Source organism: Nuphar pumila, chromosome 7 (assembly GCF_984573655.1).
Source record: "Nuphar pumila chromosome 7, dmNupPumi1.hap1.1, whole genome shotgun sequence".
Classification (NCBI taxonomy): domain Eukaryota; kingdom Viridiplantae; phylum Streptophyta; class Magnoliopsida; order Nymphaeales; family Nymphaeaceae; genus Nuphar; species Nuphar pumila.
Genome location: NC_143255.1, coordinates 4,163,529 through 4,181,660, shown reverse-complemented (window position 1 = coordinate 4,181,660; position 18,132 = coordinate 4,163,529). Strand labels below are relative to the sequence as shown.

Genomic DNA, 18,132 nt, shown 5'->3' with positions numbered 1-18,132 from the left:
AATATCTCAACAAGATGAAGACTATCACAGACCAACTTACAGTTATAGGATGTGCCGTGAGCGACAGTGATATGGTGCAACAAACTCTGAGTGGATTGGGACCCGACTATAATATGATCGTCACTTCACTATTGTGTCTGCCTGCCCTTCCTACTTTTGATGAGTTGCGAGCTAAATTGATTCAGTATGAAATGACTCTGAAAGAATTTTCTGAAGAAACAAATGCTCATACAAATTCCCAAGAAGTTTTTGCCACAGGAGTGACTTGTGGTCGAGGACGAGGGCGAGGGGGACAAGGGCGAAATGGACACAGAGGACGTGGATTGCTTCCCACTCCAAATATCTTGACTTACACTCAGGGACAAAGGTCAATCTTCACTTGCTTCCTTTGCAACAAAAGGGGGCATATCAAGGCGAATTGTTGGCACAACCTTGAAAATAAAGGAAAGACTCCACAGACAGAACAAAAAAGAAAGCCCACTAATATCAGAGACAATGGAGAGATTAGAGATCTGTTAATATCTGCCCTGTCAGAATTGAAATTAAAGCAGAATGATCAAGGCACATGGTTCGTTGACTTAGGAGCAGCAACTCACGTGACTGGTGATGTAGGTAAACTTTCTAAACCTATCCCTTATTTTGGTAAAAGTAAAATTGTCATTGGAGATGGATCCTACCATCCTGTTTCCCATGTTGGAAAATCTGTCATTCCCATGTCACATTCTACTCTTGAACTTACTGATGTCCTTCATGCTCCAAATATCAAGAAAAATATTGTCTCTGTTTCTAAGCTTGTTGATGATAATCATGCTTCAGTCGAATTCACTCTCTTCTCTGTGCTGGTCAAGGACCTTCACACGAGGGAAACATTCGCTGAAGGACAGAGACGAGGCAATATGTTTGTCTTTGAAGAAGCTTCATGTCATCCCGTCCGCCCTATTCATCTGGATTCGAAGCCTTCATTAGAGTTGTGTTCCTTCTCTTCAACAAATGTTTTTAGTATTTCTGAATGTAATAAGTCTTCCTTATGGCATAGTGGATTAGGACATTGTGGGAGTCATTTTATTCAGAAACTTGTTTCTAATAATCTCATTCCAAAAGAAAGTCTCAAAGTGGATGAGAAAAACCAGAAGTATTCCAGTTGTTTTTTATGCAAAAGTCATGTATTGCCTTTCCATTCTATTAATAAGAAAGCTTCAAAGCCTTTTGAGGTAATATGTTCTGATGTATGGGGACCTGCCCCAGTTGTCTCTGGATCTGGGAGCAGATACTACCTAATCTTTGTTGATAGCTATTCTCGATACACCTGGATATATTTCATAAAAAATAAGTCAAAAGTTTTTCTTTTGTTTCAAAATTTTCTTTCCTTATTAAAAAATCAATTCTCTGAGTCCATCCAATTCTTCCAATGTGATAGAGGTGGGGAGTTCTCATCTAGTGATTTTATTTATTTTCTTCAAAATAATGGGATAGGAAAAAGGGTGTCCTGCCCACACACCCCTCAACAAAATGAGATTGCTGAGCGAAAACACAAGCATATCGTTGAAAGTGCCATGAGTATGCTCCATGATATTAATCTTCCCATTAATCTGTGGACAGAAGCTTTTCATTCTGCCGTACACGTGATAAATAAATTGCCTATGGTTGTTTTAGAAAATAAATCTCCTTATTACTGTCTTTTTGGAGCTCATCCTAGTTATCATGATTTGCGTGCTTTCAGATGTGTTTGTTATATGTATATTGATCGGTCCCTAAGAAACAAGTTTCATGACAAGGCTCAGAAGTGTAGATTTGTGGGATATGCCGACGACTACAAAGGATATAGGTGTTATGATCCCGTCAACAGACATATCAGAATCTCAAGAAATGTCATCTTTGATAAACACAATTTTGATTACAAAGCTGGCACAACGAATATGTCCTCTACCATCACCGAAGTTTATTATCCCTGGTTGAATTCAGAACTTTTTGTTAGTTCCAATGAAGTCTGCTCTCCAGATTGTGGGCAGCAGGAAGAAGAAATGTCTGAGACTATTGACACATCGGGATCACAGAATGGGGAAGAAATACCATCCGTACCGGGCAGATACAAGGGCATTTGCTATACTAGACAGAGAACGACAATGCCAGATCTTTCAAATCACGCCTCAGCAGCTGCACCTACTTCCTCTTATACCCTATTGATAGGTGGGTCAACTATAACAATTTCTCCTTGGACTTTCAACTCTTCTTAACTGCCCTGAATAAGATGAACCTATCATGTACTATCAGGCAGCTACTTCTACTAAATGGGTAGAAGCCATGAATGATGAAATACAAGCCTTACATGAACGTGAAACCTGGGAAATTGTTCTCAGACCACCTGACAAAAATGTTGTTGGATGTAAATGGGTCTACAAAATAAAGTATAAACCAGATGGAACCATTGAACGATACAAGGCGAGACTAGTTGCAAAAGGATTCACTCAAGAAGCAGGACAAGACTATGATGAGACATTAAGTCCAATGGTGAGAATGAGAACAATTCGAATTATTCTTTCCTTGGCCGTTGAGCATGGATGAAAGCTGAGTCGGCTTGATGTAAAGAATGCATTTTTGCATGGGGATTTGAAGGATGAAGTCTACATGGAACAACCCCCTGGATATCAAGAGCAAAACTGTAAAATACATGTGTGCAGGCTAAAAAGAGCTATCTATGGCCTAAAACAAGCATCTCGCTCTTGGTTTGACAGCTTCTCCCTTGAGATTCAGAAGCATGGATTCTCACGCTCCCTACTGGATCACTCATTATTTATTTTTAGAAGTCAGAATGTGATCACTTTATTGTTAATTTATGTTGATGATATAGTTATCACAGGCAACTCTGAAGATCACATCAAAGAAGTAAAAAACCTATTAGGTCAGAGGTTCAAAATGAAAGATCTTGGAGCCTTGCGCTATTTTCTTCGCATAGAAGTCGATAGCCAGGCTCATGGCTTGACTCTCACTCAACACAAATATACGATAGATGTTCTCAGCAAGGCAGGTATGAAAGACTGCAAACCTTTAGCAACTCCAAGTGTGCTCCACCAAAAAATAAGTACTCATGATGGAGACCTGTATGAGGATCCTGAAACACGACTGACCCAATTCGTTTTATTTAAACGGATGCTCTCCTTTTATTTAAATACATGCTCATTAATGGCATGTTGTAATTTTGATGTATCATATAATGGGTATTTTCGTACCCTACTATTGTACCTATGTTTATTTAATGAGAAAGACAAGCCACTGAATACCCTATTAGGGATTTTCACAGCAGCCATGCTTTCTCTCCCCATACTGTTGCTGGTGCTTGTGGATGAACAAAGGAACCCATGATTTCTATCATGGTATCAAAGCAGGTTCAATCGTGAAGATCGGTTCCTCTTATGACTGCCTTGTCGTCTTCTTCTAAGAATATGGACTCATTTTCTCATTCTCAAGAATGTCTTTCCTCAAACTTTCTTAGTCAACTCGTGTTTGAGAAACTGAACAATTCCAATTTTCTAACTTAGAAATGACAAATCATACCATTCATAAGAAGTAAAGATCTTTCCGAACATCTGGATGGTTCTGTTCCTGTTCTTCCAAAATTCATACCACAAGAAGAAAAGAGTGGTAAGGGAGATCTTTCTATTATTTATGTTAGAAATCTTGAGTACGTATTTTGGATGAAGCGAGATCAGGCATTGGTTGCCTATATCACTTCTACATTGTCACAGGAAGTGCTTGTGTTTATTCCAAATGACTGCTCAACAATGCAATTATGGCATCGACTGGCTCAAACATATTCTCAAGTTTCTCAGGCCAGAGTATTGTTTTTAAAGAAAGAGTTTCAAATGCTAAGGAAGGACTCCATGACTATTATGGAGTACTTGAACAAAATGAAGACTATTACAGATCAATTGGCCACTGTGGGATGCGCAGTTAGTGACAAAGATATGGCCCAACAAACTTTGAATGGGCTGGGATCGGATTATCATATGATGGTTACTTCCTTATTGTGTTTACCAGATTTACCTACATTTGAAGATCTTCGTGCCAAGCTTTTACAATATGAGATGACCTTGAAGGGATTTTCTGAAGACACCCATGCTCATGTTGGAGCACACGATGTTCTTGCTACAGGAGTAGCCTATGGACGAGGACGTGGTAGGTATGATTTTCGAGAAAGAGGGGGTCAAGAAAGAAATGGACAAGGAAGTCGTGAAATATTACCTACACCCAATATTCCTTCCAATGGGCAAAGGCAAATGACAATACCTACCTGCTTTCTCTGCAACAAAAAGGGGCACATAAAGGCAAATTGTTGGTTTAACCCTCAAAATAGAGGAAAACAATTGGAGACAAGAAAGGAAACAAATACATTAAAGAATAGTGAAGAAGTTAAAGAACTGTTATTATCTACCTTAGCCGAATTGAATATCAAACAGAATAATTAAGGCACTTGGTATGTTGATTCTGGTGCAACCACTCATGTCACTGGTGATGCTAGTAAGCTCTTAAATCTTGTTCCTTATGTTGGTAGAAATAGTATAGTCACTGGAGATGGGTTTCACCACCATATTTCGCACATTGAAAAATTTGTAATTCCTATGTCCAACTCTTCCCTTGCTCTTTCAAATGTCATTCATGCTCTTGATATTAAGAAAAAGATTGTTTATGTCTCTAAGTTTGTAGATGACATTAGTGCTTCAGTTGAGTTTACTCTTTCTGTTTGTGTTAAGGACCTTCACACGAGAGAAACGTTCGCTGAAGGAAAACGTCAAGGGAATATGTACGTGTTCCAAGAGAATCCTTCCTCTCGTGTTCAGCCTGTTGATTCCATCTTGAAGCTCATATCATCGTCTTCAGTTCCTCCTGAGAGTGTTTTTAATCTTTCTGAATGTATTGAGCCGAATCTTTGGCATGGTTGTCTGGGTCATTGCAGTAGTCGCTTTATTGATAAGCTTGTTTCAAGTAGCCTTATTCCTAAGCCAAGTCTAAATTTAAGTGTTGATAATAAAAAATGTTCTAGTTGTCTTCAGTGTAAGAGTCATGTTCTTCCTTTTCATTCCATTAATAAAAGAGCTTCAAGACCATTTGAAATTATATGTTCTGATGTTTGGGGCCCAACTCCGTTTCCTTTCTTGTCTGGTACTAGATATTATCTCATCTTTGTTGATAGCTATTCTCGATATACATGGATCTTCTTTATGAAAAGTAAATCTGAAACCTTCAAGCTATTTCAGAATTTTTATTCCTTTTTCAAAATCAATTCTCTGAGAATATTATTTGTTTCCAATGTGATGGAGGGGGCGAATTTTCTTCAAATGACTTTATTAATTTCCTCCAGACAAATAGAATAAGTAGACAAGTGTCTTGCCCTCATACACCTCAACAGAATGGGATTGCTGAGCGGAAGCATCGCCATATTGTCGAGAGTGCAATGAGCATGATGCATGATAGTAATCTTCCAGTTACCTTCTGGGTAGAGGCTTTCCATACAACATTCTATGTCATAAATCGCTTGCCCATGAACATCTTGGAAAACAAATCACCATATTTCTCTTTGCATGGTGTGCATCCAAATTATCATGATTTGCGTGTATTTGGGTGTGTATGTTATGTTCATGTTGACAGTTCAATGCAGCACAAGTTTCAGGATAAGACCTTAAAGTGTAGATTTGTGGGGTATGCTGATGATTACAAAGGCTACAAATGCTATGATCCCGTGAGCAAACACATTAAAATATCCAGAAATGTTGTGTTTGACGAATCAAATTTTGGTCATAATGCTAACACTCCCCCTGAAATTGAAGTTTATCACCCTTGGTTGAACTCAGATCTCTTTTCTAGTATTGATGGTGTTTGTTCTTTTGAATGTAATCAAAGAGATGAGAGAAACATACCTTCTGTTGCGCAAAGGACTAAGGAAAGTATAATTTCTGGACCACTATTAGCCCCCGAAAGGTATAAAGGCATTGTTTACTCTCGACGTGAGAAGGAGATACCTCCCAGCTCTAATCAGGAGCAAAATTCTCCTACTGTTTTCATTCAACCACCTTCTCACTGAAGGTTTACCCGACCTCAACATCCTATTGATAGGTGGGTTAGTTATGAGAACTTCACGATGGATTTTCAACTCTTCTTAACCTCTTTGGACAAGGAAGATCAACTCACAACATTTTACCAAACAATAAATTCTAAGAGATGGATTGAAGCTATGAACGAAGAAATGGAGGCTCTTCATGAATGTGACACTTGGGATATTGTTCCCAGACCAAACAATCGAAATGTGGTTGGGTCAAAGTGGGTGTATAAGATAAAGTATAAGCCATATGGTACTATCGAGCGATACAAGGCTAGACTGGTTGCCAAAGGATTCACACAGGAGCAATGACAAGACTATGATGAGACCTTCAGTCCGGTCATGAAAATGGGTACTATCCGTATCATACTGTCATTGTCTATTGAGCACCAATGGACTTTCAATCAACTAGATGTAAAAAAGGCGTTTCTACATAGAACTCTTAAGGAAGAAGTATACATGGAGCAACCCACTAGGTATGTAGAAGGGAACTCTAAAGAATACGTGTGCAGATTAAAGAGAGCTATATATGGTCTGAAGCAGGCATCTCGATCTTAGTTTGACAGTTTTTCTCTTGCAGTAGAAAAATATGGCTTTAGTCGGTGTCTTCTAGACCATTCTCTTTTCATATTCAAATGCAAAGATATAGTTACCCTGTTATTGATATATGTTAATGACATTATCATTACAGGTAACTCTAATGAACATATTGAACATGTTAAAGAACTTTTGAACCGTAGATTCACGATGAAGGATCTTGGTAAACTGTGATACTTTCTTGCAGTAGAAGTTAATAGGACTCTTTAAGGCATGACACTTACTCAACATAAGTATACCGTTGATGTTCTTAGCAAGGCATGTATGAGAGATTGCAAGCCTCTAAGCACACCCAGTGTACTTCATCAGAAACTCAGTACCCAAGATGGAGATTTGTACGAGGATCCTACAGGATATCGTAGGATAGTAGGAACGCTTCAGTATCTTACCTTCACTAAGCCTGACATTGTCTATTCTGTCAATCAGGTATCTCAGTTCATGCATGAACCACATATTGGGCATATGAAAGCTGTTAAACACATTCTTCGATATTTGAAGGGAACTATTAGATATGGTCTTCTGTACAGAAAGAGCATGCATGACCATCACATGCATGAACTTCTCACTTACACAGATGCAGATTGGGCAGTAGATTCAGATGAGCGTAGGTCAGTCTCAGGATACTGTGTTTTCATTGGCCTAAATCTTGTCTCCTGGAGCAGTAGAAAACAAAAGGCCAGGGCCAGGTCGAGCACAGAAGCTGAATATAGATCAATGGCAGCTGCTACAGCCGAAGTAACATGGATCAGACACCTGTTGACAGAAGTAGGAGAATTCATTTCCAAAAGCATTATTTTGTGTGACAATCAAAGTGCTATCAACATGTCATTCAATCCTATCTACCACAGTCGTGCCAAACATATTGAAATTGATCAACACTTTGTAAGACAAAAGGTCGAAGAGAAGGAAATTGAACCAGAATACGTACAGACTGCTGATCAAGTTGCTGACTTGTTTACAAAAGGACTTATCAAAAACAAATTTTGGATGTTAAAAGGCAAGTTGTTCATGGTTCAAAACCATGTACAACTTGAGAGAGGGTGAAAAATGCTGTCATTCATGACTGGGTCTGGATCTCAGGATCCAGACCCAATTCGTTTTATTTAAACGAATGCTCTCCTTTTATTTAAACACATGCTCATTAATGGCATGTTGTAATTTTGATGTATCATATGATGGGTATTTTCGTACCCTACTATTGTACCTGTGTTTATTTAATGAGAAAGACAAGCCACCGAATACCCTATTAGGGATTTTTACAGCAGCCACACTCTTTCTCCCCATACTATTGTTGGTGCTTGTGGATGAACGAAGGAACCCATGATTTTTATCAGACCCCACCAGGTACCGCAGTCTAATAGGAATGTTGCTGTATCTCACATTTACTCAACCTAATATTGTTTATTCAGTCAATCAAGTGTCTCAATTTATGCATGCACCACGTACTGGACTTATGGAGGCGGTTAAGATGATACTCAGATATCTGAAAGGGACTATTGGAGATGGGTTGATATATTCTCCACAGTCGTCTGGCAAGAATGTGCGTGAACTTACTGTATATTGTGATGCAGACTGGGCAAGAGATCCTGATGAGCGAAGGTCTACGTTAGGATATTATGTTTTTATTGGGAGAAACTTAGTCTTTTGGAGTAGTAGAAAACAAAAGGCTGTTGCTAGATCAAGCACTGAAGCTGAGTATAGATCCATGGCTGCCGCTACTGCCGAAGTCACATGGGTCAGGCATTTACTAACTGAAGTGGGAGAAACGATATCTCCGTCCACCTTGCTGTGTGACAATCAAAATGCTCTCAATATGTCATTCAATCCAGTACACCACAGTCACGCTAAGCATATTGAGATTGATCAATATTTTGTGAAACAAAAGGTTGAAGAAAAAGAGATTGAGCCTGAATTTGTTAACACTGAAAGACAAGTTGCAGACATTTTTACCAAGGGCTTGACAAAAGATCGCTTTTGAATGCTTAAAGGCAAGTTGTTCATGGTTCAAAACCATGATCAACTTGAGGGGGGGTGAAAAAGTGTGTTTAGGGTCTGAATATTATACCAGACCCGAGTCCATTTATGTATAGCCTTTATGTATAGCTTTGTATAGTTTTATTTCATTCCGGGTCCGGATATTATACCAGACCTGGACCCATATTGTACACTCAAACATATTAATACATCTTTTAGGTCACGATTTCTGTGATTGAAATCGTGACAGCCGCAGCCCTTTCTTCTTTTATTCCCTTTCTCTTTTCTCAACACAGGTTTCAGAGAAGATTCTAACATAGAGATGATTCTAAGAGAGAAATCACACGCACATAAAGTGCAAATACACAAAACCCACTAAGGGAAAATGACAAGCACATAAAGTGCAATTACATAAACCCACAAAGAAAGTAAGGGGGAACACCCCTTTTATATACAAAAGAATGAGGGTCTAAGGAGGCCATTGGGGCTCCCCTATTGTAGACATTGGGGACCCCAACGTCTACAATAGTGGGGTCCCCAATTGTACCAAAAGATAAAAAAATAAAAGAAAAAGGAAAAAGAAAAATAAGAAGCAAAAAAAGTTTTATAAACCAACTTTGTTACATGTGAAAAGACTAAAATACCTCTATCCGGTATTTTGGAATAAACTGAACAATATATATATATATATATAGCGAAGTTCTAAATGCAAGATTCAAATAGTATGTTCCAACTTGAAGAGGTTAATGAAGCTGCGAAGTCCATTTATGATTCATGATGCGCCATATATGCTTGTAGATGTTTTTCTTCCAATTCAAGTTATTTCTAATGTCCTCTTTTGCCTTGTCCATGGCTTTATAGAGATAACCCATAGTTGGATTGTTTTCACTATCTACCAATCTAAGCACTTTCTTTAAAGATATGGTGATTCTCAACTTCATTTAAGAGTCCCAGAATTCACTTATAAATATAATTTTCCACAATTTTTTTTGACTTTCTTTTTTGTGCATTGGGATATGCATTCTACTGGTCTGATAAAAACATTTTTTTGAGTGCAGTTGTATTCTTTACTAGACTATGCACTGTCAAAAAGTTCGTAGCAATTTTAGTAACTGCACTACGAATCAACTCAACATCATTGGTGTACTTTTTCATTAAGCTCAAAATCCATGCATGATTGTAAATAAATTTTGTGATCTCTTAGCAACATTCAACTGTTTGTTTTATTTCATCCACGCTACTGATGTCCTCAAGAATGAGTTCTATGCAGTGGGCAACACATGGGGTGCAAAAGAATGTCCCATAATTTTTGTCAATTATTTACCTGTTGCCTTTAATTTGCTGCATTATCAGTGATAAATTAGACAATATTTTCAGGCTTAACTTTATCCACAATCTTGTCAAACACCCTGAGCAACACAACTGCCGTCTCGGGCGTAATAGACAAATCAATTGATTTCAAAAACATAGTTTCCTTGAGGAAACAAACAAGAAAATTTATCAAGGTTTTTGTCTTTTTGTCAGTCCAATCATCTTCCATGATGCTACACCCAGTTTTCTAACATGCAGTGTTTTTTAAAATGCGCCTCAAGGCGCAAAAATCACACCTCTTCTTAGTGCGAGGCCCCTTGTGCCTTGAGGCACACATAAAAAGCGTAAAATCTTTTAGGTGTACGCCTTAAAGCCCCCATTTGACCAAAATTTGGGGGCAAATAGAGAGCGATCCCAACCTAATTAGGGTCTTGGGCCTGCCTCTCTTGCTCTCTCGTCTCTCGCTCTTCACCACTGACAGCAATGGCAGCCACCACCGGAGGCAGGTTCTCTCTCTCTCTCTCTCTCTCTCTTCTTTTTCCTCTTTCTTCTTTCCTTCTCTTTTTCTTCTTTCCTCCTTTTTCTTCTTCCCTTCCTCTGCCGCAGCTGTATCTTCTTCTTTGTACTTTTTCTTCCTCTATGCAATTAATTGACTCTGCATGTGATTATGTATGTACATGTAATTGACTATGTATGTGTTCGTTTTTGTAAAGATTGTGTATATCAAATTGTGAACGTTACTTTGTTATTATTTTAAAGTAAATTTTTGATAGGTGGATATGAATGTAATTGACTGTGTATGTGTAGGTTTGTACATGTACATAACTACACACAAAAATTGTGTATGTACATGTAATTTACTGTGTATGTGTAGGTTTGTAATTTTGTATATAAAGAATGTTAATGTGAATTTGTGACTTTTAGTTTATGTTGTTGGATCATGGAAATTAAAAATAAGTTTAAGCAGTTTTGTTGGTGAGACTAAGTATAGATAATTAGATATGCATTTTTATGTGTTTTGGTGCTTGCAAAATTAGCTAGATATACATTAACTTTTGGTTGTTAATACTAATATGCATTATATGATGATGACATGATATTGAGAAATTTAATTGTTAGTGATTTTGTTACCTAATTTTTCATTGAATGTTCATATTTTATTTGTTAGATAGTTAAATAGATCAAGTTGTTGGATTCATGTTACTTTACATGTTATTCTTATATTTTCGGTATTTATTTGATATTTTTTATTTCTTATTGGTTGTTGCTTCATGAATAAAGCATTATATATATATATATTTTAAGTTTCAATTTTTTTTAGGCTTATGCTTTACGCCTCAAGGCTTACGCCTCACCTCAATTTTTGGTGGAGCGTTTCACTACGCCTCAACTAGGGGTGACAATCGGGTCGGGTCGGCGGGTCAGAATACCTCAACACGAACACGACCCGTTTATTAAACGGGTCGAATGTGGCAAACACGAACACGACCCATTTATTAAACGGGTAACCCGACACGACACGGTTAACTCGTTTAATAAACGGGTCGGGTTGACACGACACAACGACCCATTTATTAAACGGGTCGACCCAATAACATAGACACGATAACCAACCTGAGTAACTCGCAACCCGATAACATAGACACAATAACCGACCTGAGTAACACGATATATATATATATATATATATAAACGGGTTGCGGGTTGGCGGGTTGGAATACCCCTAACATGAACACGACCCGTTTAATAAACGGGTTAGGCGGGTCAACCCGTTTACGAGACGAACCCGTTTAAGCCAAACCCTAACCTGGCTAAGAAGCGGGTTGGCGGGTCGGGTCAGATTTTGCCACCCCTAGCCTCAACGCTTTTCACAACATTGCTTCTATGACTACCTCATCAAAATATTCTTTCACTTCACATTATCATTCAGAATTTTTTCTCTCAAATCATGACATGAATGCATTTTATATTCAGGCCTAATATTAGTTATAACATCTTCCATGACCTGAAAATGAAATGAATTTGCCTTATTGAAAGAAATCTAGGCATCATAAAACCATCTTTCAACTGTGACATTCGCTTTCTTCACTAAATGTTTAAGGGTCATAGTAGTGCGAATGGTGAGCTGCAACTCAAGGGCAATCCTAGGAGGGAAAAAATCCTAATAGAACCTCTAGCTTCACCTCCTCTAAAGGAACTCCCTCTTCTTACTCATCTTCTTATTTTTCTACCCGCACCATTACTACTAGCATCCTCCACATCTTTCCCTTTCAATGTAGAGATTTGTACTTTTGATGCTATGCTAGGGGTTGTAGGATAAGAAGTTGGTAACTCATCTATGTCATAAGCATCCTCCCATGGCCGCACATACTCCATTTCTACTTCATTTATCTCCTTTTCTTGCTTTTTTTTTTCAAATTATTAAGCAATTGTTGGCATTGTCATTTCACGGCCTTCAACAAATTACTTGACGTGCATGGGGAAATATTGTGATGTATCCCGGTTAAATGATGCTTAAACCGAGAGATACTACCAGAGAAAGTATAAAGGCAAAGTTTTCCTCGATTTTCAATTGATTCTCACTCAATACTTGAGTGCCCCATTGCCATGCGGGGTCAATTGATGTCATTTTCCTTTAAAAAACTCAATAAGAAAAAATTATAGATTTTTTTTATCTTAACCACTTCCTTGAGTGGAAAAAAGGTGGAAATACTCATGTAAAAAATTTGCAAAAAACCCTCTCCTTTGCTTACAAATTGGCCCCTAAATATCTCTCATGCCTCTTAGAGTGCGTGGGTTCCCCCCCAATGGCCTCTATACAAATGAGGAAATTGGCCTTAGGGAGATCTTTAAAACCCAAAAAATAAGTTTCGACCCTTTTTAAAGTGCATCTCTGGTGTAACGTATGATACACCCTGTACAGTATGATACAATACGATACAGTGCAGTATCATATGATACACTCGATATGAGTACTATCGACACTCGTATCGTGATACAAGTGCATATCATATCGAAAACCCTAAAAATATCGTGCTATCATCTTCCGCAGCAAGATCAACCATAGGTGTGTGCACAGGTAGATCTGGAACCATTGGCAAGTGCTGGGACTTTTGTTGAGGGTGCTGCAAAGTTTTATCTCTATCATGATTGATATAGCAACCTAAGCCTGACATGATTTATGTCCTTATCATCAGTCTTCTTTTTTAACTTACAAAACGGTCAGACTAGGTGCTGGAGCCACCTAACTTGAGTCTTGAGTCCAACTTGGTGCAGTATCCACCAGCTCCAACATGGTAACATGTTAGGTACACATACCAACCAAGTCTAGATTTATTTGGTCAGCCCTAGGTATCTGACTTACTGGTTTACAGCCACAATGTCAGTGTGCCATTTAATAAACATTGTTAATTCACAAACATCTCTATGGATTTGATGCTACGGGAAAACTAACAATGGAAATAATTTAGCAGATGAATTATTAAATGTAACAAGTGAGAACAGAAAAATTAGAAAGAATGACCAAATGACTTTATTTTTGGGATAAGCTCAAACCTAATTATTAGCGTTTTATCTTGTACCTTTGATGGTACGGAGCATGTTGAATGTATCAGCATGTATTTGATTCATATTTTCAGAGGATACCTAGGTGTCATTCTTTCTGTATGACTTTTGGAAGTTGTATTTGGCATACCGATGAATAACTCTGTATCTCCATTAAATTGCTCATTTATGGACTGTCCATGCATGCTGACTTCTTGAATTACTATGGAACAGTGGCATCCTACCTGCAATTGACCTTATGAGCCCACACATCATTGTCGGGGTATGTTCTTTATCTATATTGTCATAATTGACTAGTCCAATCAAATGATGGAAAGGCACCTTGATCTGCATTACTCCTATCAAGTACCAAATTCAGCATTGTACGACCTGTTTAGATGGATGAAAGACTCATGATGAGAAGCTCTCATGGTTTTACATCCATTTAAACAGGTCACTGCAGCTTCGTACCTTTGTGTGTGTTTTGTCTTCTTGACAATTGCCTCATTTCCATTTGTTAAAACTTCTTTCATTTTGCTCTGGTGTTCACTGCCCATCTTACTCTGGACTTCTTTGATAGTTCTATTTTATTGTTCATAACTTGCTGCTGCTGCTTTCTGATCAGATCTTATACTTCGTGGGGTTTGCATTGTTCTGCCTAGAATCACTACTCAGCATCTGGGTTATCCAGGTATGGCGACGTACCATCCTATTGCATTCCATTTTCACTTGGTGTTTGTGTCAACGTTGCTCTAAGTTCCATCCTTCCCTTCTCCCTCCCTCTTATCCGTTTTCCTTTTCCCATTGTTTATTTCTTTGTTTTGATTTATACGAGCAGCAAGTGTTGATGTACTTCCGGGGCAGTGGGAAAACTGCTGAGATGAAGCGTGAAGCTGCACGTGGTGCTGTTAGGGCTGCACTATAGAGTTGATACTATAAATGGGAACGGTTTCATGCAATTACGATGTTTTCCTCTGCTTCAAGTGATGAAGTTGTGTATCATGTTTTCCTCTTCGTTTTTTATGCACAGGAGCACTAAACAAAATAGATCAGCATAGGTTTGTTAATTTGTAATTTGTGATGAACTGATTTTTTGGTCAATTTTTACAGGTTTTTCCTTTTTTTAAACTTTTTTTTTCTGACTGCCTTGGTGTTGATTCATATCTCTTAATATATTACTAGTATTTTTTTCTGAATGCCTCTCTGTCTGATATACATACATAATGACATAAGTTAAAAACGGCAAAATATCAGCAGTCAAAAACTTGCGAGAATTTGAATTTTTTTTGAAAATCTTGCATTTTTGGCAAAATCTCAGCAAAAAAAGGAATTAAAAAGCTAAAAAATAATTTTTATAAGGAAATATACATAATTAAAAAAAAACTACACGGTTTTTTGCAGAATAAATAGCTGTTAAAAATGTAAATATCATGATTAAATTATAGTTATGTTTTGATGAAAAAAATTACTATATTTTGAATATATCGTGGGAAATTACCGTTTAAAACATTCAAGTATTTTCTTGCGATATTATGGCAAGATTTTCATAAATATAGGTAGGTTTGCGCCAGTTCACCCACCCTGGACCATCCGATCAAATAATCAGCTGGTCAAAATTCTCTCGTGTGTGTGTGTTCCCTCCTGCATTTTGTCATCTTCCCACCTTGTGTTGGTAACCATATGTATATCATACACACATAACACACGCGCACACACACATAACACACGCGCACACACACACACACACACAGAGAGAGAGAGAGAGAGAGAGAGAGAGAGAGAGAGAGAGAGAGAGAGAGAGAGAGATTTATCCCGGTTATTATGATAAAAAGCAGAATGTCATGTTACAAAGTATTAAAATTAAATAAGGACTTGCACATGAAAACTAAGATACCCAACTAAGCCTAAAATTTAACTATTCCGTGATCTTAGAAAAGTTTGAAGAATATGCAGAGAGAGAGAGAGAGAGAGAGAGAATTATGATAAAAGCAGAATGTTACAAAGTATTAGAGAAAAATAAGGACTTGCACATGAAAACTAAGATACCCAACTAAGTCTAAAATTTAACTATTCCATGATCTTAGAAAAGTTTAAAGAATATGCAGACTTACCTATTCTAAGAGGGGAAGCCTTAAAACCCCAACAAACAATCATTTTTTATTGTTATAATAATAATAATTATTATTAACGAATACAAACTTACTTATTCTACACTAAAGCTTTTAAAACTACATCAAAGTAGCCCACAAGCGCTAGGCACACAATGGCTAGGTAGATCAGTTTAAGATGCACAAGCTGAAGGATGTCAAGAGTTCGATAATTGAGGCGAGTCTCTTGCTGCAAGGCTGTGAATCGGCAGCCTTCCTGACCAGTATTGTCAGTATCAATGCGAGTCGGCCTATTCATATTGTATTGGCTCAAAATCTATTCGACGATTTGGGGCTCAGCCATTTTTTAATATTTTATAATTTTATTTTTTTAAATTATAATGATTTTTACATTAGAATACTATAAATGGCTAATCCACATTGGCTGATTCTCTGAATCAATTTAGGTCTGAAACTGATACCTGCAACATTGCTCCTGATCTGATGCTGGTTTTCCCTATTACTATTATTGTTCACCAACTAAATATTCCATTGCTTTTCCGTTGGAGTAGGTCGAACGTGAAGCCATTTGTGAGGCTGCCACTATATCCATCTAATGCCAAGTTTCATGCTCATTATCACTCAGCAATGAACTGCTGGTGACATCTCTAGGTTGCCAAAAATTGTTAGTTTCACGTGTACATAACTTGTTTCACTAAAATTACTATCAAGATACACAAATACTACAAGTAAAACATCATCTTACAAGGAAACAAGGGTCCTTTTTATTGCATAAACGACATACATACGTAGCAGATCTTACAAAGCAACTGTGGACACTGTTTGACATCAGTGTCCAAAACAAACACACCACTACTATAACTGAAAACCCAGACATGAAAAAAAGTAAAACCATAGAGAGGTTAACACATGGCCAGGCACATCCTCTCACAGTCATAGTTACATTCACCACCACGGTACCCAACATTCTGGCCTGAACCTGAGAGGCAGCTGGCCGGGCAAGTCAGCTTCTTCCCTGCACAAGGCCCTGTATTAGGACAAACCATGGATGGCAATCCAAGCCCACCTTGATCAACAGATCTCTCACTGGACCCACCTGGACCCATGTAGTCCCCTGGTCCCCATGGGAAGGGCCCACGTGGACCAAATGGGCTCCATGGAAATGGTGGCCAATGGCCAGGAGGGATGAAATGACAATCTGTGTCATTGGGAAACAGCTTCAACCACTCTTCTATCTTCTGCATGCAAGAGCTGCTTGGCTCATCATGATTCTTCCATAGGTTATGGGGACCTCCTCCTTGGTAGTACTGGGGGTTAAGGTATTGGCTAGACTTCTTCCTCAGTTCAGCACCAACTGCACCATGACCATCATCTTCTGCGGAAGCCGATATGACCAACAGTACTAGCAACAGAGGGATTATTGCAAAAGTGTTAGAAGGAGACATGTTTCTAAATGTATTGGACATGGGATGAAAGGATTGAAAGGTCTTATAGATAGAAACAAACAAGCTAAGTGTTAGTGATAAGGACAGACATCTAAGAAATTCTTCTGCTTGCATAATCCTTCTCTCCGCTCTTTTAGGTTAGCATTAATGGTCGATATATATAGGTATCATTTATACATGAGAGAGTTTACGTTACGTAGCTGCAAAATGGCATGCAAACCGTATTCGTTTGTCCTGTTCTTTTAAATTTCATCCACGTTAATTTCTTTGGTTTACTATATAAGAACAGTATTTTGGCTATTTGCTATCCTCGTGTAGTGGAAAACTCTAAGTTCTTTTTTGTTTCTTTTATTTGTTTTGCACATCTGACACTCCAAATGTGATCGACATCTTTGATTTAGTAGAAACTAGTTCATGGATCGTGTTTTTCTGATGTCTATGTAAGATTTTTTGGGGGTTGAAAAATCTGCGGCCTGAAATGTATCAGATGTATAATCCTCAAAAAATCATATTTTATGTCAAAAAATACGATCCAAGGGCTGATTCCTACTATTTTGATCATGCTGAACACATCCATGGATTCAGATTTAGTCAAAACAACCTTTCCCTATGAGTTTCAACTAAGGAGTTACTTATCCATTAGGCTAGCTGTGTGTGTGTCCTTCATTTTCATCGAACACTGTCATCCTGTTTTCCCATTTAGAATTTACCTGGATAAAAAAAGTTTCAGTACAAATATATACGTGTAAATGGGTAGGGTCAGTTTAGCTTTATGTCGAGTTTCATTGGACCTATATCCAAATCAATACGGACTGCATATTCTAGGTTTACCTTTTATTCTAGATCCGTATGGGTTATTAGGTCTGGATGCACATAAAAATCAGGTCGAGCTTTGACGGGCAAGAGTGTTCTTGATTTGGATGCAAACCAGTCCAGTTGGAAAGAGCTCAGGATGAATTAGTTTAGGTCCACAACAATTCCAATTGGTTAACCAACTGGGTCAGGCTCAAATTAATAGGGTTGAACTTATTAAAAATGTGGTGAAATTAAGGCTAATTAACAC

The 18,132-nt window shown here is 37.9% G+C and overlaps 1 protein-coding gene across 1 annotated transcript in view; it reads left to right on the top strand.

Annotated features, from left to right (window-relative positions):
- Positions 1–14,644, top strand: part of LOC149830919 (secretory carrier-associated membrane protein 1-like) — a 33,489-nt gene extending 18,845 nt beyond the window's left edge. Inside the window, exons 11-13 of the mRNA XM_090013547.1 lie at positions 13,751–13,799; positions 14,142–14,207; positions 14,355–14,644. Coding sequence (XP_089869673.1) covers positions 13,751–13,799; positions 14,142–14,207; positions 14,355–14,441 — 202 coding nt within the window. The 3' untranslated portion in view covers positions 14,442–14,644. The remainder of the gene's footprint in view (positions 1–13,750; positions 13,800–14,141; positions 14,208–14,354) is intronic.
- Positions 14,645–18,132: the final 3,488 nt, after the last annotated feature.